At 37.3% G+C, this 25,953-nt stretch overlaps 1 protein-coding gene across 2 annotated transcripts in view; it reads left to right on the top strand.

Moving 5' to 3' along the window:
- PACRG (parkin coregulated) overlaps window positions 1-25,953 on the top strand; it is a 497,878-nt gene that overhangs the window by 49,807 nt on the left and 422,118 nt on the right. For both annotated transcript variants that reach the window (XM_003792384.1, XM_003792385.2), the window contains exon 2: window positions 22,110-22,244. In XM_003792384.1, coding sequence (XP_003792432.1) covers window positions 22,110-22,244 — 135 coding nt within the window. The remainder of the gene's footprint in view (window positions 1-22,109; window positions 22,245-25,953) is intronic.

Here is a 25,953-nt window from a genome sequence, read left to right as displayed (position 1 = left end):
CCCTCCTGGCCAGTCCTGCTGTCTCTCTCAGTACCCTCCTGGCCAGTCCTGCTGTCTCTCTCAGTACCCTCCTGGCCAGTCCTGCTGTCTCTCTCGTTGTCCCTTCCCTAACTGGAGGTATTTATTGTGGTTACTTTGGTCTGTCTCCACTGCTTGGATACAGAGGGGCAGGTATGCTGCCCTTTCAGTCTGTACATGGTCAGAGCACATCTGAACTAATGAAGAGTTTCACATGTGGCTCAAAGATCCGCAACTTTGAGTTTAGGCAAAGCCTAGGAGGGATTTTGTTTTTTATTTGGAGCCTGACCGTAATCTAAGTGTATAAAGAAGAGTAAAATGAAGATTTGGTGATAAGACTGACCAATTAAGAGCCTTATAAAACCTGTTTTCTCCTGCTCCTAACACACAGATTCCATTTCCCAACCTCTCTGGAAGCTGGATGTATCTATTCTAGTAAGTTTTAGCCAGTGGAGTGTGTGTAGGATTAATGATGCTGCTCCAAGCATGGTCTGCAAAGCCTGTATGGGCAATCACTCGTTGTTCATCTTTCCTGTCAGCTGACATAATGGAGAGGATTCCTAGGACCTGGAGAAGGATAGAGCCATAGAAGAAGCTGGTGCCCAGAATGACCAAGGAGACGGCAGGACTGTTAGCTTTGAACTGTGGTCAGCAGAAACACAATTTTAATGAGTTAAACACAATACAAATTGATTGGGGGTTTTGATCATTACCGAGTATTTTTTTACACTGTTTTAAAATTTTGTTGTTAAATTTCTTCCTCTCACTTTTTAATGTTTTGGAAGTAGTTGTTGTGAGTCGTTTAACAGTCCATTATGCACAGAGTCACATTTTTTTTTCAATTGCATTATACCATGCTTAACTTAGACTTCATTAAAAATTCAAATGCATGGTTACTGCAGAATGAATCTAATATGGAACATAACAACTGTATATTGATCATTGTAATTTCTGAATATATTTAAACTGATCTGAAAGAGTAGCAGTTTTGCTAGTGAAAATCCTGAAATTTCTGCTGTAATGGTTTATACTACAAAAAGTATAAAGAGGGTGTGATCTGCCCTTAGCTTTTGCGTGATAGCAGAGGAGTGATGGATATTAGGTTATTCATTTATAGGGAGCTCATCTGTGTTTTATTTCTTACCCTGTCAGTTGAGAAGACTCACCACTTTTATTAGGGGTGCCGATGTACTCTGTACTCAGAGTTTTATTACCTGTTGGAGAAGCTACAAAATATTGGCAGTCTTTAATAGAGAGCCTTTTATATTTCCTTGTGTCAGCATTTTTTTTAGATTAATACCCTGTGTTTGATTGATGGAATTGTTCTGAGGTTTTTTTTTTAAGGTTTTAATTTTTTGAAATGCATATAACAAAAACCTAAAATGAGAGCTAATATATATATATATAGTCTAATACACACATTTCACACACACGTGCATACACGGTTGTCCCCTCTTTTCTTAGGCAAACTTTTAAGCTGATACTAAATATGTTTTCTGATTATAAAAAATAATAGCAACCATGTTATTAGGCTAGTAAAATATCTTTTTGAACAGAACACATAAGATTTAGAAAATGTACAAATCTTATGTTCTGGAGTTCATGTTGGGAGGCAGAAGGATGCTTGTCCTTTACTGAAAATTATTAAAAGCAGTTCAATGTCAGTGATGGACCAGTAACCTGGATTGAAATTAAAAAATTATTAATTTTTTTAGAGCAGTGTTTAGGTTCACAGCAAAATTGAGCAAGAAAAGATACAGAGAGTTGCCAGGTACTCCCTGCCACTCACACGTCTAGTCAGTCTCCTGTGAGCGTCATCCCTCACCAGACAAGTGCATTTGCTTCAGCTGAGAAACCTGCCTTGACATTGACTCACCATCACCCAAAGTTCACAGTTTACATTAGAGTTTACTCTTGCACATTCTGGGTTTTAACAGGTATATAATGACACTGTATCTGACACTGTACCATAATAGCAGCACACAGAGTTTTCTCACTGCCCTAAACGCCTTAGTGCTCCACCTTCGCATCCCTCCTTGCCTTTGACACCTGGCCACCACTGCTTTTATCCTGTCTCCACAGTTTTCAGGGTTCTCCTGGAGCTAGAATCTTAACAGTATGTAGCCTTGTGTGACTGGCATCTTTCACTAAGTATTATGCATTTAAGATTCCTCCTTGTTTTTTTACGGCTTGGTAGCTCATTTCACTTAGGGCTGAATAATATTCCATTGTCTAGATGTGCCACAGTTTATCCATTCACTGTCCATCCAGCTGCTTCCAAGTCTTGGGAATTGTATATAAAACTGCGTGAACATTTGTGTGCAAGGTTTTGTGTGGACCTTAATTCAACTGAGTAAATACCGAGGAGTGGGATTGCCAGATCACAGGGGAACTACATATTTTTAGTTTTGCAAGACACTGCCAAACTGTCTTCCAAAATGGTGGGACCATTTTTTATTCCCACAGCAAGGAGTGAAGAGTTCCTTTTGCTCCACGTCTTCTCCACATTTGGTGTCGCCAGTGTTCTGGATACTGGCTAGTCTAACAGGTGCATAGAGGTCTCTCATTGTTTAAATTGCATTTCCCTGACGGTGTACGATGTGGAGCCTCATTTCATATGCTCACTTGCCATCTGCTTCCCTTTAGTGAGGTGTCAGATCTTTTGACCATTTAAAAAATGGGGTTCATTTTTCTATTTTCAGTTTTCAGAGTTCTTTCCATATTTGAACAGCAGTTCTTTATTGGATATATCTTTTCCAAATACTTTCTTCCAATCAGTGCTCTGTCTTTTCCATCTCTTGAGGAAGGAAAGCTTCTCTGATTGGGAATTGAACGCAGCAACTCAGTGAATCCTAATCACAGAGCAGGGAATATCAGCCCTGGATTTTTAAAATCTTACAGGGAGAATTTTTAAAGATTAATTGAAGTAAATATTAGCTATTTTATTTTGTCGTTAAAAATTAGTATATGCCAATTGTTTCCAAGAAATCTCAAGGAATGGAAAAGATGTTTCTTCCTTCTTTTGATCATTGGTTGAGGAAGCAACTATCTGACTTTTAAACTAGGAACAATTTTCAGAATAATTGAACATGAGCTTTGTGATAATTATTTTTGTAATATTTATATCACTGTTAGTTCCTCTAACACCATGTAACAAAGTCTCATTGAAATACGTAACATTCTTTCATTTAGTTTTCATAGCATAACTGTATTGGTATATCAAATATTTAAACATGCCGATTATGTATAGGGAACCAGCAACTCATCTTTTATAGGGAAAAACCAAAGACTACTACAAAAATCCATGATCATGTCCACTTTCAAGGTATAAGTTTCACCAAAAAACATAGTTTTGGTACAGGAAGAGAAAAGGAATGCCGACTATATCAAATAATTCTTGGTTTAGCCATAGAAGAAGCCTCCTTACATCACTTTTATTCACATATTTGAAAATTAAATGATTTCATTTCAAATCATATAAATGTTATGAATCGATTTACATATACCACTTTCATTATCTCTCAATATATTATCAGATATTAGACTGTTCTCATAAGTCTCTTGGGCTTCCTCAATGGAAAATAATTTCTGTGATTTACATTAATTATTTCCTTCCGAATAACCAGGGTGAGATAACTGTGCCAAGACAATTGTCCAGAGAGCGTGTCAATTCATGTAGATCACTTTTAAGATCAAAGTGCCATAGGAGGGCGCTGTTAGGATTTAGCAAGTTTCGGATCATGTGTTAAATCTGTCTATCTGCATACAGAGGAAACCCTGACCATAAAGTTAGCCTTTAGCATTGATAGTTTACTATTTCTCAGTACTTACATTAGGATATCAAACAGGAAGCAGTTCTTTTATAGCTGCATAAAGAGAGATTCTGCTGTCGTATGAATTTCTAAAAGTAGTAAAGCATATACGAATGATGTTTCAAGTGTTTTTAGGTCTAACGTGTTTCCTTTGTATGATGTTGGGATGAATGAAATGGTGTTGGACTGGCAAATCTTGTTTTCACAGGAAGTGGAGTTTAAAAATAGGTCTTTAAAGCCAAATCATTAATAGTCTTTATATTTTTTAAATAATTTTCCCTTCTCTAGTCCAATTTTAAATTTCTTAATGGAGTGTTCTGATGTTTTGTAGCAAGTCAAATGGTTTTCTTCTTCTTAATTTATTTTTTGCTTAGCCATTCCATACGGAGTTAATTCTTTTAATCTTTCCTCATAAATCAATCTTTCTGGGTCATTAATCATTTGCACTGCCCTTTTAAAATCTTACTGTGTATATCCCTTTCCCCAATCCATTGTAAACCTGATTTTCCCTCTGCACAAAATTTATTATACATTCTTAAGTAGGCTGAAGATATAAATTGCTTTTTGGAAGAACAGTGCTTTAACATTAAAACGTCTGTAAGAGTGGCCTTATCTACATCTGTGTTGATTCTGCCGTGGATCAAGGGACAACTTAAAGCCAGAAGAGATCTGAATAAGTCTTTTAAATTACTCTGACTTCTAAAATATTGAGTTACATTTGACTAGATGGCTCAAATAAAATGACAAGATTTATTGCCTATAAAGCCTCAGCCCTTATATTATTGTGTATTGTCTGGAAAAATTTCCTAAAGGAGAGACATATATATTTAAAGAGGTAGACGAATTTTTTATTAGTGTAAATGAACATAAAATATTTCTAAGTAGTGTTTTCCCCAAGAATGTACATAGTGAAAATAGAATTAGCGTGTTGCTTCCAAATTACTTGATGTTTTTAATTTCACACGATTCAAGACATGTTTTGTAGGGAGTGTGAAATTCATTGGGAATCAGCTTCTCTCCATATAGACGCTGATCCTAGACCGTATGGGTGTGCTCACGGGACTGGAAGCCAAACTGAGCCCTGTTCCAGCGGTTTCGCCAGCTCTTTCCCCCACTGACCCTCATTTGTTTTACAATGGCTTAACTTTCCTATTTCTGTAAATCAAGTCCCAGGATTAAAATCTTAGCAGCACCTATGACTCCTCTTTCCTTCTCTAGCCTTCGTGTATCTTTTCAAATACTTCTATGTCAGAACAAAGTCCTCTTACGTCTGTTATTTTCTCTTTATTTTAAACACTGAATTTATAAATGGCCTAATCTTTCTAAGATATAAACTCTGGGGATAGAGGGATGGTATTTGTCTTGTTCACTCCTAAACGCCTAGAGCCGAGAACAGCAAGTGTCCAGCGGATACGCGTGTGCTGGATTAATGAGCGTCACTTCTTTCCACGTGTACTAGTGCCACCCTGGTGCGTTTACCTCTTTCAAAGATTATTTAAAATAAATGGCAGGTCTTCAGTTTAAATTTCCCCCCTTAGTATTCTGTTCTAGAAGGAAGTTGAGGAATGCAGGATATAATGTGTGGTTTTAAACGGAGGGGCATGGAAAGCTTTGGAAGGGATGAGTCCTGATGACTCCTGGGCGTCCATCCCCCCTAAAGATCCACTTGCAGGAAGGTGCTGTGTGATGTCTCATGTGCTGTCGGGTGTGCAGATGTGATGGAAGGAGGCTGTCAGGGGTCTTCTTCACATATTTCTGTGCTTCAGTCACTAAGCAAGAACATTAGCAGTTTCTGAAGATGGAGAAGAGATGCTGGAGGTTTGAGGAGAAAGTAAAAGCTAGGAGGCAGTTCCCTGTGTGCACAGTGAGTCTGAGTGAGGAGTAGGGAAGGGGGGAGATTGCTTGTTTTACTCTGGCTACACTCAGCTGACCTGGATCCAGGCAGCCTTTGCAAAGTACGGCAAACAGAGGGAGGGTTTGGAACAGGAGTGCAAGGGCGAGATTATGTATACTGATGGTGGCTTTACGCTGTCAGGTAGGAAGTGCGGAAATGGGGAGGAAGGGGCAGTGAAAATGAGGTTTGGATTTTTCATTTCATTGGATTTTTAGGGTTTTTATAGAGAGGGTTTTCAGATCAGAGTATCAGAGGAATTGAGCCTGAAAGATAGGAAGTGGTAGCCTTAGAATTGGATAGCTGAAGTTGAAATTATGGGGTGCCTGAGTTATTTGTACTACACCTGACTAGACAGGATAGGGAACAGGTCAGTCTCCCCGAGAGCTCAAACAACTGACCCAGCTAGCTCCCCAGTGTCCAATTTTTTTTCCTCTGTCACACACTGGAAGAATGAGAGTTGTCTTGGGTCACACATTAAATACACTAAGAGTCATGACAAGCTGATTAGCAAAAAAAGATCTGTGCACATTTTTTGTAATATCTGGCACCACAGATAAACAAGTCCTAACAAATCAGCCCTGGGTAAACATATCACCCCTAAAGATATTCGTATGTTGTAGGACAGTCTGGAAGTGGCAAGGAAGAGCAGGCAGGCACTTGCCCTCTAGTCACAGAGCTATAAAATGGATGTGAGGGAGAAAAGACTGTCGGTGCTGGGGAGACAGCGTCCTTAGGGAAAGGTCACACTTGTGTTAGAACCGGAGGTGAAGAGACCCTGAGACGGGGAGAGGGGCGGCGAAAGAGGTTTTCCTGATGACTTACTGTGTGCTGCAGAGGCAGGCTGCAAGGGTTTTAGCATTTGGTGAGGAGGTGGGTTCAGAAAAGAGGATGTGCAAAACCATATGGCAATTAAAATGCAAAAGGAGGGGCAACCTGGACTAAAGGAGCATGATGAGACCAGTCTTGATGTGCTGAGGCTGAGGTGCTGGTCGGCAGGAGTGCAGGGGCTCTAAGTGCAGCTCTCCCTTGAGTCCTGCACTGAGGAAGGACCATCAGGGGAGAGCTGGCCTTCCTCCTAGCACAGGGCTCCCTCGTGACCTATAACCATTGGTAAATATGTAACTTTGTTCATTTTTACCACTACAGTCCGTCTTCCAGAAATGCTCTGATTATTCACTCACTTTACTTGTTAGGGGCTATTGTGTTGTTTCCCTCTGTTACTTTTCTTTTACAAACAATGCTGCTATGAACATTCTTATAAACATCGCCCAGTATACTCTCTTATGGAGAAAAATGAGAGACGCCTAGGAATGCAATTGCTTGGCCACCGGGTACATGCATTTTTATATATGCAGCTCCACTGGACAATGCCGAAGGTTTTCCAAAGTGACGATTTACATTAGCGGGTTTGAGATTCCTGTCCATCCACATTGACTCTAACATGTCGTAGTATCTGGACTTCTTTGTCATCTTATAGCATAAAGATGTGTTATTAATAATCTGTTTCCACCCTGTGGTTATTAATAACATCAGGCACTTTGAGTTTGTTTTATTGGCCAGTCAAGTTTACTCTTTCATCAATTTATTATTTATTGCCTGCTCTTTTATTAGGTTGTTTTTTCTCTTTCCTGCTGATCCGTTGGAGTGCTTAAATGTTTTGAATAGCATGTTTCTTTTTTATTGTTCGGGATTCATTGAGGGTATGAAGAATTAGTTTGAATTTGTTAGATAAAGTCCTTCTTATAATTGTGTCCCACTCCCAAGAGGTGTGCCATACACTGTGACCCCCCGAACCCCCTCGCTCCTCCCCACTCCCTCATTCCCCTACCCGCCCTTGACTTAGATCATCTGCTGCCTTCATATGGGAATTGATACATCAGATTCTTGCTTCTCCCGAATACTATGTTTTTTAACAGTTATGTTTGTATATATCTTCACCTACTTTGTGGCTTGCCTTTTAATTTTTTTTAATTGTGTCTCTTGATGAACAATTACTGCTAATTTTAATGTGGACAAATTTATCCATCTTTCCCTTTTAGTGTGTGCTTTTAGTTCTCTTCACTAAGAAATCCTTCCCAATCTCAAAATAATAAGGAAATTTTGGTTTTCCTTAGACCCTAATTTGAAGTTGGTTTCTGGGTCTTGGGCTTAGGTTTCTAGACCCAACATCTTGTTCCCTCTCTGTTCTCAGGTGCAAATGCCACTTGTTTTTGTATTGTTCTGGGGACCTTCCTCCTCTGCTTCTCGGGATCCCTAACCAAATATTAAAGGATGTTTGCTGTGAGCCCTATTTGTACGCAGTACTTGCACACAGGATGCCAGTTTTGCCTTTCATGGACTTTCTTCACCAGAAATACTTTTTGTCTGGCCTTTTCTAGAATCTATCAATGATCTCGACCACAGCTCACTGTATTCCTTCTCTCTCTTCCCTACCACGTAACCGGTGCCTTATGTTAGCAGCTTTGGTGGTCATTTTTCTCTGAATTCTATAGTAAGTGAAGTTTATGTTTTGTTTTCATTTTTATTTATCTGATTGCGTGTGTATGATTTTCAGAATGAAATGAAGAAGGGGACATTTTTATACTAGAGATCACATTAACTTTAGAAGTTTAGTGATCGGTGGGTACGAGAGAACAAACAGATTAGAAAGAAAGGCGTTTTCTCAGCACCACCTATGTCGTTTCTCTTCTAAAGTCGAGGCTTCTTGTCTGTGGCTATTCATATGTCATTGTGTTTTAAAAGGCAAAGACACAGTACTGTACTTCAGAGGAAAGCCATATGAGGAAACCTCCTTCCTGATGCAGGTGGAGGTGTGAGTTTGTGTGTAAATTACTTAGGGAAGTGTGTGGGTGCACAGAATGCTTGTATAAAAATCCAGTATCTAATGTATTTCAAATCATGCTTACAAATCATGTAATCCTATGTATACATCCACAATAAACCAGGACTAGTCAAGAAAAAAAAACTTGTGAATGTAAAGAAAACTATTGACAAAAGCATCTGGTTTGGTAGATTGTGAGTGTCTGGCTGGAACTGGTTACGCAAATGGGCAGTTCAGTCTGGTGAATGGAGAATCAGTTCAGGAGTTTAATCTCTGTGTGGACTAGTCAACTTTATTTTGCTCACAAAGTGACTTCACTTTAGCCTCTTTTCACAAATGAAAATTCCTGGCTCAGGAAAAAAAAATGCATATTTATTAAAGATATATATAAAAAGTAAATGAAAATGAGAACACTTTGCATGTGAATAGCGAAGGCAGCACTGATGTCCTTGGGCCGTGTCAGGAGGATCCTGATTCTGTCCTCTCCTTTCCTGTTCTTCACATTTCCTTCGTGGTTGAATGGACCGCCATGGAAACCACACTGCAGACCGGCCGCCCTCCAAGCTGGGGTTTCTTTCTGTATCACTTCCAGTTAAGGGGTAGCAAGTGTGCTTTGCGTGTCTGATTATGTTTTGCACATTTCTTTCTTGCTTTATCTGATCATTAGAGCCTAAATGATAATCAGGGTATTTAACATCTCTGTTAGTTGTGCTTTATTTTAGAAGAGCAGTTCTCAACCCCTTTGTAACAATGAAAATACATCCTGTATATCAGATATTTACATTACGATTTCTAACAGTAGCAAAATTACAGTTATGAAGTAGCAACAATTATGGTTGGGGGTCACCATAATATGAGGAACTGTATTAAAGGGTCGTGGCATTAGGAAGCATTAAGAAGGTTGAAAACCACTGTTTTAGAAGGAGCCAGTAAATTGATGGGAAAGTAGAACTCTTTTTTACTAATATAGATACCTTTTATGGTAGACAGGTCTAAAAATTGTTTTCTACTGCATAGCTAGTTCTTTCTGAGGAATATTAGTTTGCACCATCAGAACACAAAGATTTTCAAATGTTCTATTAAAATGCACATGATATGTAAGATGTGAATGGTAGCAGCATACACATAGACAAAAATAACATTTTACTCCAATTATTCAGTAAGAAATAACTCGATTGCAAGATACAGACTATATATGTTTAGATATAAATGTTTTACCATCTTTCAATGTTAAAAGCATTAGAAGAGTGGAATATATTTTATTCTTTACTCTTACCTGTTTATATTCTCTTTCACAGCTAGCTCACTCGTTTCTCTGGCCTTAGTGTTGGGTGTGACAGTGTATTAGCCAAGCTGTCTCAGTCGTTTAGACGTTTTATCAGTTCTACAAGACAGATGGTAAATAGCACAGTCTAAATTGAAGTCTCTGATGACTCACAGAGACAAGTTGATAGCGAGAATCACAACTGGGCACTTGAATACATGGCCTTTTCCTGTATTTAACTACAAGAAGAGGGAAACTTTTAAGTAAAGTTTTTTACCCTTTAACTGTCAAAAAAAATTTTTTTTGTGCATCTCATTTTGTTAGGAAAGGCGACCAATCTTTCTGTTTTCTCCTAAAATGGAGAATTTAAAGGACCACTGCTGCCTGTTATTTTAAACAAAAATAATTTAAAAGAGATTTCATTGTCTAACTTGTTTTCAGGACAAGTTCAGACTATATGGACAATATTTTGAAATAAAATCTTACTTCCAAGTGTGTTTCAGTTTAGTTATGAATTTTAAATGACATACCCATAATTTACTCAGCAGTCTTTGAGACTTCCTTAACATTATACAGTTCCCACAGAGGCTTTTTTAAAAAAATCATTTGGACTACACATTTGTTATTGGATCCTAGCCTGAAAGAAGCCTGGGACACATGAAAAGCAGGTAGTTATAAGCCTTGAAATGTAAACTAGGTTATGTTTCCATAGCTTATTTGGATTTCAGTTTATCAGGAGTAAAACAAGGAGTTATGTGCTATTTCGTTGAAGTTCCTCTTAGCTCTGAAAGTGTGTGAATTCTCAGAAAATATCATGTGGCCTCAAAGTTTGTTGAGTTAATAAATATGCATGTTAGGCTACAGAGGTGTAGGAGAATTCTTAGAGGTCAGTTAGTAGAATTCTGTACACCGATGCATGAGGAAGCCAAGCCCGGGGGTCCAGCCTGCACTGCACTGTCTTCCAGACAGTCTGGATCTTCATGAGCTCCCTACAGCCTTCTAGAGACAAGGCAGGGAAGAATGTATTGTCAAGCAGAAAAGCTTAATCTATTGTCAAAATGTTCTAAATTTTTTAATTGAAACATTTGTCATTTTACTGCATACTACTATCCAAAACTAACAACACATCTTTCTTATTCTACCTATCTTAAAACTTCATCATAAATTGTTTTTCTGTAACCATTGCATAAGCATGACATCAGTAATTTAAATGTAATTTGCTATATGGTACATTAATTCTACTTTGTCTTTATGTTAGTCATATTTAAACTAGCCTGTGCAAGTACTCCAGACTAATTTAAATTATTTGGAGCATTACAGAAGCTTTATATTTTGAGCTAACTCTTTTCCATTTCTACAAACGAATTTCAAAATAAGACACTTGGATTTTATTGTGTGAAATTTCACATAGGAGATAAAAATGTACTGATCTCATCAACAGTGAACTTCTGATCATAAAACTGTAAATATTAAATAACTTGATTATAAAAGTGTAATCATCGATAATTACATAAATCTAGGAAATCAAAATTCAGACAGATAAATTCTGATTTTACTGTTACTAACTACAAAGATGGTAAATGGATAAATATAGAGAATGACAACATAATCCCCTGATAACTGTTGATAATTAAAATGGCACAGAATTCAGTTTATAGGAAATAACAATGTATTTTTGTCTGGATCCACTGAAGAGTAGAAGCACTTTGTAAAGCCTAAGTAGCACTTCCTAAAGAAAAGGAACTTTGCCTTCAAATCCAGGGGGTTTGTCTTCTGAGTGTGCAGAATTCTACCTACCTTGTGTGGATTCTACCTACCTTTCCACATTCTTATTTCTATTGCAGATTCTGAAGGATAGTCGTATCTCTTCTCCTACATGATCTATATCTTGAGGATAATGCATTGGACTTGTCTTTTTTATCTGCAATAATACCAAGCCTAGTAACTTGTGAATGTAAGATATTTAATACATTTTCAATGAATGAATGATACAGATAAAATCAATTTTATAGCTAATTTCAAAACTCTGTTTCTAATAAATAGTTTAGTTTATGCGACCATAGGTCCCCGAATTCAGATTATAAGATTATTACCACTGAAAAACCTATTCTGTGTTTCACAAGTTCCTCTAGCCGTTTTAGATAAGTGTATTAGTTATACATATCTTCTACATGAAAATCCATTCTGGTTCCGTAACTGAACTCCCAGTTATAGTCCACTAATTTTCTACTCTGTTCCCACTTCCAATCAACATTAACTTTACCCAACAATCACACCTTGCTAGCAACTCAGATTTGGACATCCCAAAGGGTGGACTGGCTCCTATAGAATATACCTGAATCTACATTCACACCTTAACGCAAAACAGTCTGGCTTCTCCCACATCGTGCCAGTAGTGCTTTTTAATTTTCAAAAGATACATTCAAACTTTTTCTTAATGATCTCCCTATATTATTAAAAAACAAAACCAAAAAATAAACTTGATTCTCTCATTTATTCATTCCTGTGATATCATCCCTTTCCCATTTTCTTGCTCCCATTCTGACTATTCTTCCTGTTCTTCTATGGAATACATTTTTAAACATCCAGGTAATGTCTTAGTTTCTCACTGTTTTTCTCACAATATACCTCCCCCTTTGGGAAAAGTTTCCAGTTTCCATAGGTCAAACCTATCTCTTGATCACAGCCAACTTTGTCAGTGGTTTATAATCCCTGTACAGATTGCCCGGTTGTCTGATGGCCACTCTAGTTCCACAGGCTTTGCAAGTTTATCATGAGAAAGAATCTAAACCCACTCCAGGGCAGGTCTGTGGTTTGTTACGTAAGGTTTGTGCTGAGTCTTGAAGGTAAGTCAATAGTAGTTATTAAGGAGAAAAGAAAGGAGTAAGGGTGCAAGATAGAATTACAGGCTGATGGAATAGCAAAATCACAGACACCAAAGAGACACAGGGCATACTTAAGATGGCCAGAATCTTGGTTTGACGAATGATTGTGGTGCCTTTGTTGGAATGACTAGAGAGATTGACAGCCAGCTTGCAAATGTCTTTGTGCAGCATGTCAATGGGAAATCATTTATGGGTTTTAAGCAAAAGAGAGATATGATTTAATTAGCCTGCTAGAATATTCATTCATTGTGCAGCACACAGAGAAATGATCTTGGGACAGCAAAGGTGGAGGAAAAAAGGACAAATAAGGTCAAGACAGAGACTTCCCTACAAAAAATGTAAAACTTTTAAATGCTAACTAAATGGAGAACAAAAACGATAAAGCAATAATTTCAGTAAACACAACTAGTACCAAATATCTTTCAGCATGAAGAGTTCACACAAATTGACATTAGTGTGGAAAAGACATACATTCAGAAATGTGGGCATAAGGTGAGAAAACGTTCAATCTTATCAGTTAAACATAGTCATCTAAATGGAACCAAAGGAGGAAGACCTGATCTCTTTTTTGATTACCAAATAATTTTATCGAGAATCATAAAATATACAAAAATTTTACCTTTATTATTTCCTATAGGGGACTCAGTTCTAAAAAAATACAAAATATGTCATACGCCTGAAATATTTATACAGTGTAATTACAGTAGACAAAAAATAGAAAATAGAAATAATGTAAGTTCCAAATAGTTGGTGAACAACTATTGCTTGGCCATGAAAAATGAAATTTTGATATCAGTAGCAACAACATCAAGACATCTTACCCTAAGTAAAAAAGTATACTAAGTGGAAATGACCTAAAATTATAAAAATGTGGTATTTGCAGTATTATGCTTTTAAAATGTTTAGAAGGGAAAGTGCAAAATTATTAAAAAGTGGAGAAATTCTAAGTGTTTTAATAAGATTTTCCTGCAAGCCTTCTGTAGTTTCTTGTTTACATGATTTAAATAAATAGACTCTTTGTAACTTTGTAGTCTAAAATCGAAGTTCCATCTCTGCCTCTAGCTTTCCTTTGCCCTAGATAATTCTCCTTCAGATTTTTTCCTAAATTTTCCTATATTTCCTATAGGATATGTCCTATAGAGACCCAGAGATTGTCTATTGTAAATAGATTTCTAGTAATTACTAACACTGTGATTTCCAACAGATTATTTAATCTCTTTTATTTCCTTGTCTTTAACCTCATTTCAAATGATTTTGTTGAACATAGATAGCAATAATGTTGGCAAAACAATGCACACAGTATTCAGGGCATTTTGTTATTATTTTCAATGCCACCCTGATTTAATTTAAGGCTTTTGTCATCTTATGTTTAGACCAGTGCAATAAAACCTGGATGCTCATACTGATTCTCCATTTTCCTGACGCTGGGCCATCCTGGTAGAGAGTGACTGAAGAATCTTCCTAAGATGTGTGACCCAAACCATTTGAAGTTTTCCCTGCCACCCATTGTTACATGTAGTGCCTGATTTTTAAAGACTCTATAATATGTCTATCTACATATTGAATATTTAGTGAAATACTGTCATGCAGCTGTTAACAATAGGAAGACATTCTGAAAATGCATTGTTAGGCAATTTTGTGCAAACATCAGAGTGTAATTACACAAACTTAGATGGCATAGCCTACTACACGCTGATGCTAGCAGTGTAGCCTGTTGCTCCTGAGCTTCAAACGCGTGCCAACATTATTGTACTGATGACTGTAAAAGTTGTAACACCATGGTATTTGTATATCTAAACATATCTAACATGGCCAGGCCCAGGGGCTCACACTTGTAATCCCAGGACTCTGGGAGGCCAAGGCAAGTGGATTGCTTGAGCTCAGGAGTTTAAGACCAGGAGCAAGAGCAAGACACCCATCTCTACAAAGTAGCCAAGCAAGAAAACAAATAGCTGAGTGTTATGGCAGATGCTTGTAGTCCCAGCTACTCAGGAGGCTGAGGCAAGAGGACCACTTGAGCCAAGAGTTTGAGGGTGCTATGAGCTATGAAACCACAGCACTCTACTGAGGGTGACAAAGTGAGACTCTGTCTCAAAAAAAAAAAAAAATCAGTGAAAATTTGGTAGTATAACCTTACGGGACCACTGCATGCATAGATGCGGTTGAGGTTGACTGAAACGTCACTGTGCAGAGCCTGGCTATATACTCAGGGGTACCTTGAAGAGACTACAAGTTTGGTTCTAAACTACCACAATAAACCAAATAGTGCAATAGAGTCATGTGCATTTTTTTTGTTCCCAAGTGCATGTAAGTCTGCGATGGTGTTATGCCTAAAAGAATAATGTGCATATACCTTAATATAAAAATACTGTTAAAAAATGTGAAAGATATCTGAACCTTCAGCGACTCAAAATCTTTTTGCTAATAAAGCATCTTGCCTCAATTTTGATGGCTGGTATCTGATCACGATGGTGGTTGCTGAAGATTGGGGTGGTGGTAGAAATGTCTTAAAATGAGACAACAGCAACGTTTGCCCCATAAATTGGCTGTCATTTTCATGAAAGATGGCTCTGTAGCATGCGATTCTCTTTGATAGCATTTTATACATGGTAGAACTTTTTTAAAACTGGAGTCAGTCTTCTCAAATCCTACTGTTGCTTTATCAACTAAATTTGTGGGGTTTTGTCATTATCTTTTCTTGTAATTTCAACAGGGCCCATAGCATCTTGACCGGGAGTAGATTCCATCTCCAGAAACCACTTTCTTTGCTCATCCATGAGAATCAGCTCCTTATCAATTAAAGTTCTATCATGAGATTGTAGCAATTCAGTCACATCTTCATGCTCCACCTCTAATTTTAGTTCTCTTGCTAATTACTTCCTCCTTGAATTCTTGAACCCTTCAAAGTCATCCATGAAGATTGATCAACTTTTTTGAATTCTTGTTAATGATGATATTTTGAGCTTCCTCCCATGAGATCACAAATGTTTTTATAATGGCATATAGAATGGTGAGTTTGTTCCAGAAGGTTTCAATTTAATTTGCCCACATCCCTCAGAGGAATCACTATCTATGGAAGCTATAGCTTTATGCATTTCTTAAACAGTGTTATCTGGAAGTTGAAAATACTCCTCAAACCATGGGCTTCAGAGCATATGCTGTGTTAGCAGGCATAAAAATTACTTTCATCTCCTTGTACATCTTCATCAGAAGTCTTAGGTTATCAGATGCATTGTCAATGAGCAGAAATATTTTGAAATACATCTTTTGCTGAGCAGTAGGTCTCAACAGTGGGCTTAAAATAGTAGCCAGGATGTGAACAGATTGGCTGTTATCTGGGCTCTGTTGTTTCCTTACTAGAGCACAGGCAGAGTTGATTTTGCATAGTTCTTAAGGGCCCCAGTATTCTCAAATTTGTAAATGAGGCCTGGCTTCAAGTGAAAATGAGCAGCTGCATTAGCCCCTAACAAGAAAGTCAGCCTGTCGTTTGAAGCCAGGCATTGACTTCTCCTCTCTATGAAAGTCCAGCATCTACTTCCAATAGAAGGTATTTAGTCTACAGAAAATCTGTTGTTTAGTGTAGCCATCTTCACAGTGACTTTAGTGGAGCTTCTGGATAACTTACTGGAGCTTCTCCCTCAGCGCTTGTTGCTTCACTTTGCACTTTTATGTTCTAGAGATGGCTCTTGTTCTTAATCCTCACAAACCAACCTCTACCATCTTCAAATTTTTCTTTTGCAGCTTCCTCACCTCTCTCTCAGCCTTCATAGAATTGAAGAGAGTTAGGGCCCTGCTCTGGGTTGGGCTTTGACTTAAGGAAATGTTGTGGATTGTTCGATCTTCTATCTAGACCACTAAAATTTATTCCCTATCGGCAATAGGTTGTTTCCCTTTCTTATCATTCATGTGTTCACTGGAGTAACACTTTTAATTTCCTTCACAAACGCTTCCTTTGCATTCACAACTTGGCTGTTTGGCACAAGAGACCTAGCTTTTAAGCTCATCTTGGCTTTTCATTCCTTCCTCACTGAGCTTACATCATTTCTGGGTTTTGATTTAAAATGAGAGACAGAAACACTTCCTTCTACTTGGACATGGGAAGGCATTATTATAGGGTTATTAATTGCACTAATTTCAATATTGCTGTGTCTCAGGGAATAGGGAGGCCCAAGGACAAGCAGAAGATAAACATTTATTTATCAATCAAGTTCTCCATCTTCCATGACTGCACTCTGCAACATCCCAAAGCAATTACAATAGTAACATCAAATCACTGATCACAAATCACTGTAGCAGATATAATGAGGAAAAATTATGACATATTGTGACAGTTTTCAAAACATGACATAGACTTAGAAATGAGCACACAGTGTTGGAAAAATGGCACTGGTTGACATGCTTGATGCAGGGTTGCCACAAACATTCCATTTGTAAAACCAATGCACTACCCACAGAGCACAGTAAAGTGAAGCACAATAAGATGAGGTATGCGTGTATATATTTTTGATAAATAAGGCTCATATCTTTTGCTGGCTCTTACTATGATGATACGGTGTTATATTAGGTTATTAAGTCTGAAATGTCCAATTTCCTTAAGTACTAAGTTCGACAGTTGATAGCTATGACATTTCACTTTGACACTTTTTGTTTTAATTGTAAAAGTATTCATCCTTTCAAATGCATGTTTTTGCTTGGAATTATCTTTCAAGGTTTTTTTTTTGTTTTTTAACAGCAGTTTTTGTGAAACCATAGATGAGACAAACATTTATGTTATTTTCGAATATGAGTTCCATAGTGGAATAAATATAGAGCACAACAGCTCAAAATATCAACAAAGTGTTTGGGAAGGATTCATAGTATCTTCATGGTTTGAGAAATTCTATTCTGTGATTTTAATCTTAAGAATGAGCCATGTGCACAGCCTGAGACCTAAGTGGATGATGATGAGCTGAAAGCCGTAGTGGGAGCAAATCAGTCTCTGCCTACACGTGAATTAGCAGCAAGGTTTGACACTGCTGTTTCATGACGTTACTATTCTAAAAATATTGGACTGTTTGAAACAAATCTGCAAGATAAAGAACCTGGATAGTTGGGTTCTACATGAATTAAACAAGTGTCATGTGAGAAGTCAACTCAAAGCTTATCTTTCTTTTCTGTCCCAATGTAATGGCAAACCATTTCTACACCATATAGTTCCACAATGAGAAGTGGATTGTTTTTGACATTTGCAAGTGTTTGGCACAATGGATGGATAAAGATGAAGTGCCTAAATACAGTTCTAAACCTCATATTTATCAGAAAAAGCTGATGGTGTCTGTCTCGTGGTCCAGCATTGGGATTATCCACCACAGCTTCATGGAGCCTTGGTCAGTCCATTACAGCAGATGTCTACTGCAACCAGTTGAACAACATGCTGAGGATGCTTGTGATTAAGCAGCCAAGATCAGTCAACAAAGATGGGCCAATCCTTCTCCAAGACAATGCTGCCACTCAAACAATGCTGCTCAAATACAGAAGCTGGACTTGGAAACTGTCATCCGCCATACTCATCAAGCCTTGAACCAACTGACTACCACCCACTTCTTCCAGGCTTTGGACCACTTTTTATAAGGAAAAATATTCAGTTCTTTTTTTTTTTTTTTTGAGATGGAGCCTCAAGCTATCCCCCTGGGTAGAGTGCCATGGCATCACGCTCACAGCAACCTCCAATCCTAGGCTCACGCGAGTCTCCTGCCTCAGCCTCCCAAGTAGCTGGGACCACAGGCGCCCGCCACAACGCCTGGACATTTTTTGGTTGCAGCCATCATTGTTGTTTGGCGGGCCCAGGCTGGGGATTCGAACCCACCACCTTAGGTGTATGTGGCTGGCGCCTTAGCTGCTTGAGCCACAGGTGCCAAGCCAAAATATTCAGTTCTTAACAAGCCCTGGAAAATGCCTTTCTCAGTTTCATCACTACTTGTTCTTCAGGCTTCTCCACTGCTGGCATAAACCAGCTACTGTTAAGATGGCAGAACTATGCTGACTCATGCTTTGATTAATCCTACTGCTTCCTCTTTGAGATAGAATAAACTAAACTTTGGATTCAAAACTAGACATTTCATATTTGATGATCTAACATTATTAAAGTGTTACATTGTTAAAACTTATCATTATGTCATCTAGCAGTGTGAATTCACTTTTGTTGTTGAGATGCTCTATTTTCTACTACAATAAAATTAGGTTATTATAATAATTAAAATTGTGAGCACTTTCCTGGTCAGTTGATGACCGTGGGTATTGTAAGATCTCTGCTGTATAAACGCAATTACAATTGGGTAGACACTGTACTTCTCACTCGGAAGCCTAGGCTGATGGTAACAAATTGATCAGTGCTGGATAAGAATACATTATCTAAGTAAGTCAGAGGCAGCGCAGGTATTGCCCACCAACTGTACAATAGTAGTGCTTTCATGAATCAAAATTTCAGGTTCAAGTTGATGAAAATAAGAAATTATTATCATTGTATCTTATTTCAATGTTTTAGTGAGTTGGCTAAATGGACCAATTACAGTAACATAATGTAGATTTCCTGCTTGATATAAAAGTCTTTTTTTAGAAGCTCTAGTTTACGCTAAAGAATAAAAGCAATGAAAAGGAAATTGCCAAACTATATGATGAAGCATTTTAGAGAGCTTAAATTCCTTCTTATTTATTATTAGTTTTGTGACCATGTGACAAACACTGTGATCTAAGTCCTGAATCCATTACACCGCATTCAGTAAAAGCAGGCATGGAAAGTACTCTGTCATTTGTAGCCATTTCAAACTGCATTCAATAGATTGGTTCCCAAGTGCATTAGATTTTATTAAAAGCATTCTGCTGCAACATCCATTCTTCCTAATTGGTTTACAGATTGCCCCCACCATTCAGGCAAATCTTAATTGCATTTCCCCACAAATCTAGTTTGATTTATGGTTCCTTATTTGCTTTATATTATTTATAATAAATTGGAATAAAATTCTTAAGACATAAAATCAAATCTACAATGTTTTTTCTTCTACAAATATGAAACTTGCCTAAGAATTTTCAACAGTATTTTTGCTTGTTTTAGAAGTTGTTTAGTGAAGCTATAACTTTAATGTGGTTTCTAATATGTTTATTACCATTCCAGAGTCAGTTATTTCACTTGATTTTTCATGTACAGATTTTTGGAATTATTTGGAATGAATTATATTATGTCCTTTTACAAAGCATGGGTGGATACATGTGTATTTGGAACAGAAAAAGGATTCTCTAGGGCCGTAATGACAAGGCATCTGCATAAAATTAGGTGGTACCACAATAAACTGAGAGATCTGGGACATTCTAAGTGGTTTTACAAATTACAACTTTTGAGCTGCAAAGAGTTAATTTAGAATGGATCTATAGCAGAATCTAAATGTTATATGATGAAGAATTTTAGAGAGCCTTAAATTCCTTCTTATTATTAGTTTTGTGACCATGTGACAGATATATAAATAGCTGAAACAGAGACTCATGAAAACAATTCCTCACTGCAGAGTGATGACATATTTCTCTGGATGCTTTTGTAAATTCCTCTTTTAAATAAAGACTTTCCATGGAATTAGAGTCATGGAGTAGCTTCTGTAGAGGTGCATGAAAATCTGTTGCAAGAAAAAAGTTTATAAGAAGCTTTCCAGGCCTTCTTAGAAATATGTTCATTCCTTCACAATTTTGCACATTCAGAATTTTGAGTTCAGAATAAGAGAGATTAGAATATATTCAGTATAAGAGACAAAAGAAAATAGAAATTGATTTTAAAAAAAATGCTAAGAAAAAGGGAGAAAGATTGATACTCTCAAGCAAACTTTAGGCCAATTAGTAGGAGGCTTACTATGGATGGCAAAAATAATTACTTGACTAGAAAAATCTGAAAAGGTTGGTTAGCAGGTGATAAACAAAATGTGTGAATAGCAGCTATATTTCAGCTTTTAAAATGAAGCACTGGCAATTTCATCTCCACTGGAACAGTGAGGGGGCCTAAAAGCCCAGCAGTGTCAGTGGAGACCACATGGGCAGCCTGTTCAGAAGTCCATGCAACCGAATCTTCAATGAGTAAGGGGAAGTCTTGTTTCCTGCTGGTGACGCCCAGTTTCCCTTCAATTAGAACTTTACTTATGTAACCAGATACTGGGAATAACGGGCCGCGTAGTGGAGTCAGTTCTAAACTCTGACGAAAGCCTTTATGCTTATTACCTCACCCTTCAACACCACCTCAGGGGCCAATCATGTTAAGACGACATTTCTTAATATCCCACTCAGTTTCAAATAATATTTCTTTACATATGCATTAGGTATGATGTAGTTTTCATGTCTAATATTATCATTCATTATTTTAATATATTATTTTTGATAAACTTTAATGTATTAAAATTAAAGTGTTGATAAAAATATTAAAAATTAACATCAAATAACTTTAAATAGTAAGTTAAATTATATGTCTCTTATCCATATTAAGTATTAGCAAAATAACCATGATTTTATTTAATTAGTATATGAAATGACTAGTGTTTACATTTTTACTTACAAGCAATGGAAGACAGTATGTAAAGAACGTATCAGACCGTATTAAGGAACAATATGGTAGACTCTAATTTACTGAAGAATTTACTTATCAGTTTGAATTGTATAACCTAGAGTATAAGCTCCAGTGTAAATAATGCAGATTTAAAAGATGTACTCAATATGAATAACTCCATAGGAAATATTTCTTGCATTAGGAAAATTTCAGTTTCAGAAGTAGAAGATTCTCATCTATTCTAATGTTATCTTCTTGTGTGTTAGTAGACAGATTAATGGATGTACATATGCTGTCCACACAATAACAGACTACCTTTGTTCCCCCCAAATGCTCTCATTTATAATTAATTGTATATTACATTTCTATAGTTTTGTTGCTACTATTCATATAATGAAAACATATCCCACCATTTTATGTATATATAGAAAGACTAAAAAAAAAATTTAATGTATTACTTCAGTATTCCACAAAGGATATCAGACTTCAGATTAGAATTTTCAATTATAAGAAATTTTAAACGTTTTACCATTCTGAACATAGATACCTTTATTGAAATGTTTGCCTTAAACATGAAGTCTTGCTTTTCTTCCTTATGAAGTGATATTTTAAATGACATTTTCTAGGAAAGCTTTCTAAAATAGCTTGAAATAAAGTAGACTTTTAATAGAGATTATAAAATAATTTCTTCCAGATGTTTGTATTGACATAAGATCTTCCATTCTTCATGAAATAATGTGGTTTTATCTTCCAGCATATTTTACACAAACTGAAATCTTAAAAAAAAAAAAAAAAGAATCTTTTCATTGGGAATTTTTTAGTATATCTTAAAACCTACTTTTTTTTTTTTCCTTTAAGGTGAGAGGCCCTCCAGTTGCAGGGGCATTTAAAGAAAGACCAACCAAGCCCACAGCATTTCGAAAATTCTACGAGAGAGGAGACTTCCCAATTGCCCTTGAGCATGATTCGAAAGGAAACAAAATAGCCTGGAAGGTAAGTCAGGGCACAGCTGTGCCGCCAGCTGCGCTTACCCAAGTGACATCTCCCAGTGCCAAACGAACTTGGCTGCTAAGTAAATAAGCCGGAGCGATTTCTCAGCAGATTGGAGATGGTAGGTAAGCTCTTGGAGAAAGCCCCCTGCGTCAGCCGTCCACCTTGACTAACAATTAAATTATAGCCTGCAAAAAAGGAAATGACAGAGTTGCTTTGCCTTGGAGAATTGTCTGCGGCCCATTCATCTCTATTTTTATGCGAAGCCGGCAGCTCTGCCTGTTTCAGGCAGTCCATCAAATGATGGAAGTGGCGGCTGGATGCGGAGAGCAACAGCCATTCATCTCCCCCAAATTTCACCTTCCTGCAGGACACTTCCAAATGGAAGCTTTAATTACCTAAATGGATAGGTCAAGATTGTGTGCGCCCAGGAAACGCAGAGTGGAATACAAAAGAGGGCCGCTCCCAGCCCGTCCTCCCGGCCGCCGCTGGCAGGCGGCTCGGCTGTCACACGCGCCCTGTTAGAGGCTGACCCCGCCGCCGAAGCTGGTACAGTGCAGACATTTTTCTGACAAAAGGTTAATTGGCTTCAAAATAAATGTATTGCCTAATGACTCCATTCTAATGTGGTTGCGTTTCTTTCTAAAAGGCTCACTGATGTTATTTGTAAAAACTTGCCAATCTCTTAACTGGAGAAGGCTTTTACATTTAATTTGAAAGATGAATGCTGATCTCTAAGGGCTTCTGCTATTTAATTATTTTTGTTATCACTGACTTTGCTTTTGGTGATATTTATCAGCTGAAAGGGCTTCTGTGCCTACACACAGCAAAGCCGCTGCACACATATGAGCATCACGTCAGGTTAAGGAGAATGAAAGGTTTTGTCCAAATAGCAGTTAAATTAAGCAACTAACACATTTAGCGAAAAAAGTACAGTGCTTGTGTCTAAAGGCAAATTTAGGAATTGTTCATAATTAATAACACATGCCTTTATGTTAACAATAAAATTGTCAGATTCAGGAATTCATGAAAGTATTTGTTTTAGAAAGGAACATTAAAATTAACTATTTTTCTCTCCTCTGTAGCAGGAGTGGAAGACTCATTAGCATTTTACTTTTAAAATATTTTCAAATTATTATCAAATTTGTCTAAGTCTTGAGCAGTCATGTGATACTCATCTGTTGAACTTTTCAAGAGAAAGCTGGCAATAACCTTATTGTTAAAACTTACCCAACAATCCTTGGAGGAAAGGGGTGACTATCCTTCTTATCTTCCTTTTAATTACCTTCGTTAGAAAGTGAATTTGTTATGTGAAAATGTCAAGTGACAAGAAAAAATTTATACTAAGTATAACAAACTTAGATATTTTAGTCTTAACATAAATACATATTTCTAACATTATATTGGGATTTGGGAATGCAGTTATATTTGATTAATTACTTAGCTTCTGTGTCTGCTTGTCTCTGTCCTGGTTCATACGAGATGACACAGTGGAGTTGGTAAAAACCTGATTTCTGTTGAGTAAAAGAATATGTCATAATTCTTTACAAAAAGCAGGTGGCTTGGCCTTTGTGACAACAATGGGGACCCGTCGCCGTCCATGGTGAACTCTCTTGCTATAAACCTTATTCTGTAAACCTATGTTTTCCTTCCTCGATAAACCTTATTTCATGCTTCCTTTAAAAAAAAAAAAAGTGAGTGGCTTGTGGCTTTTGGTGTTTGAGATAATTATAACTTAAGCATAAATTGTATTAATGAAGATAGCTTATACAGATTTACTCTGACCTGTTTGAATAATTGTATTTACTTTTAGAAGTGTCAGGAGACTAGAAAAAAAATTCATCTTGAAAATAATTCTTAATAAAAATATGGGATGAATAATTTTCCTTTATCTTTGATAATCCAACAGCCAGATGGGATATAAAGTGCTTTTCTTTTTATGGTTATATTAATTCTTTTAAGCTACTATTGATTATAGTACTGATTCAGCAAGCTAGAAAGTATACAAAGAGGAAACAATTTATTTGCTGTCACTAGTAGTATAATAGCACACATTTAGGAAAACATCTTATTCAAGAACCTGCAGGCTTCTGTCTTTTAGAATTTGTTACTACTTTTCAGTTGTATAATTATAACAGTGAAAATAAGGCAGTGAAATTATTAAACATAGGCTTGTGAATATTCCCTCTATTTTTATTTATTGCTTGGCCCGTTTACTGTGAGGACGTTTCTAGCATGCCAAAGTAGAAAACCAAGAGCCTGCACCGGACCACTCTGTGCGTGGGCAGAGTGCAGGTCCCTGGTCAAGCAAACCTCCCTCCTGGATATCAGAGCTTATCCCTTCCTGAAACATCTGCGTAGCAGTGCTTCCCCAGGAAAATGCTGGTTCTCTCTCAGCCAAGGGGTTGTGAGTGGCTGAGATGATCTGCATAATTAAGTGATAAGAAGGTCTGTTTCTTTTATAGGATTTTTGAGAGTTCTGTGACTCTGAAAGACTTCAGAATCACAAATCTAACCCCCACTAGAGGTTGTCCTGGCAGCTCAGGGTCATTGCAGTCTGTCAGTTGCTGGTTGAGGGGTCCCTGCCTAACTTGTCAGCTTCTCCTTCTGCTTGTTCTGGATGAGCCGACCTGATCTTCGCTGTATTGGAAACCGTCAAACATTCTTGAGCTAGCAAAGGCACTCCATGGTGCCATCTTAAGAAATAACCTAATAAAGTCAGAAAATAGGTAGTTAGAGATAGGTAAATGTCTTAACTGACATAACACTTGTGTGCTCATGGAAGTAATCATTTGCCCCATATGCCAGAACGGCAGGGCAGCCAGGCTGTGGCCCAGGCAGTTAGTCTGTCCTCATGGTTGGTGTCTCTGAAGACCAGAGCAGTGTCCAGTGCAACTTTCTGCACTGTGGAAATGCTCTACATCTGCACCGTCTAATAGAGAACTGGCCATATGTGGCCATTAAGCACTTGGAATGTGCCTACTGAGACTGAGGAACTGAATTTTTAATTTCATTTAATTTTAATTAATTTTAATTTAAATAGCCACATGGTTACCATATTAGAGTGTGCAGCTGCAGATTAAGATAATGGCAGTTAAAAATAAAAGCCTGAATCCCAGCTATGTAATAACTATTATTAAAATGAAAAAAAAAATGGGATTTAAATGTGTGTATTTCTGTCATGGTTGTCTATGCTCATCGTAGATTCCTTGGTAAATATGAGAAAAGTTTTGTAAACTACTTGTAGTGAAATTTTCTATATACTTACTGATGGCAAGTTCGTTATCTATGTAAGAAAAATAGATGAGATCTAGAATGGGAAATCTGCCAAGAAAGCTCCGGAATCCTTTATTTTTAAATATATATTTTCTAAGTATGGCTAAAGAATTGTTGATTATCAAGGGTTGTGGATATTTACAAAGTATAGTGATTACTTTAAAATTTTTAGTCTGCTTCTTTTTCCACATTTTTCTGGACTCCACTACCATTCAGAAACATAACTGCTTATTCTGTTGCTGAGAGCTTCAGTATCCACAATGTGGGAAACAGGTGAAAAAGAGCTGAGCAGTCTGGATAAGTGACAAGGCAGACAATCAGAGGAGCAATGGAAATTTTAAAATTGTGTCTGAGTTGTGACATCCTAAATTGCCATGCTCTCACTTCCTGTGTCTGAGTTGCGTCATCCTAAATTGCCATGCTCTCACTTCCTGTG

This window comes from Otolemur garnettii, unplaced genomic scaffold (assembly GCF_000181295.1).
Source record: "Otolemur garnettii isolate 467f Iridium unplaced genomic scaffold, OtoGar3 scaffold00056, whole genome shotgun sequence".
Lineage (NCBI taxonomy): Eukaryota > Metazoa > Chordata > Mammalia > Primates > Galagidae > Otolemur > Otolemur garnettii.
Note: the sequence above shows the minus strand (reverse complement) of the source record. Positions and strands in the feature narration are given on the sequence as shown.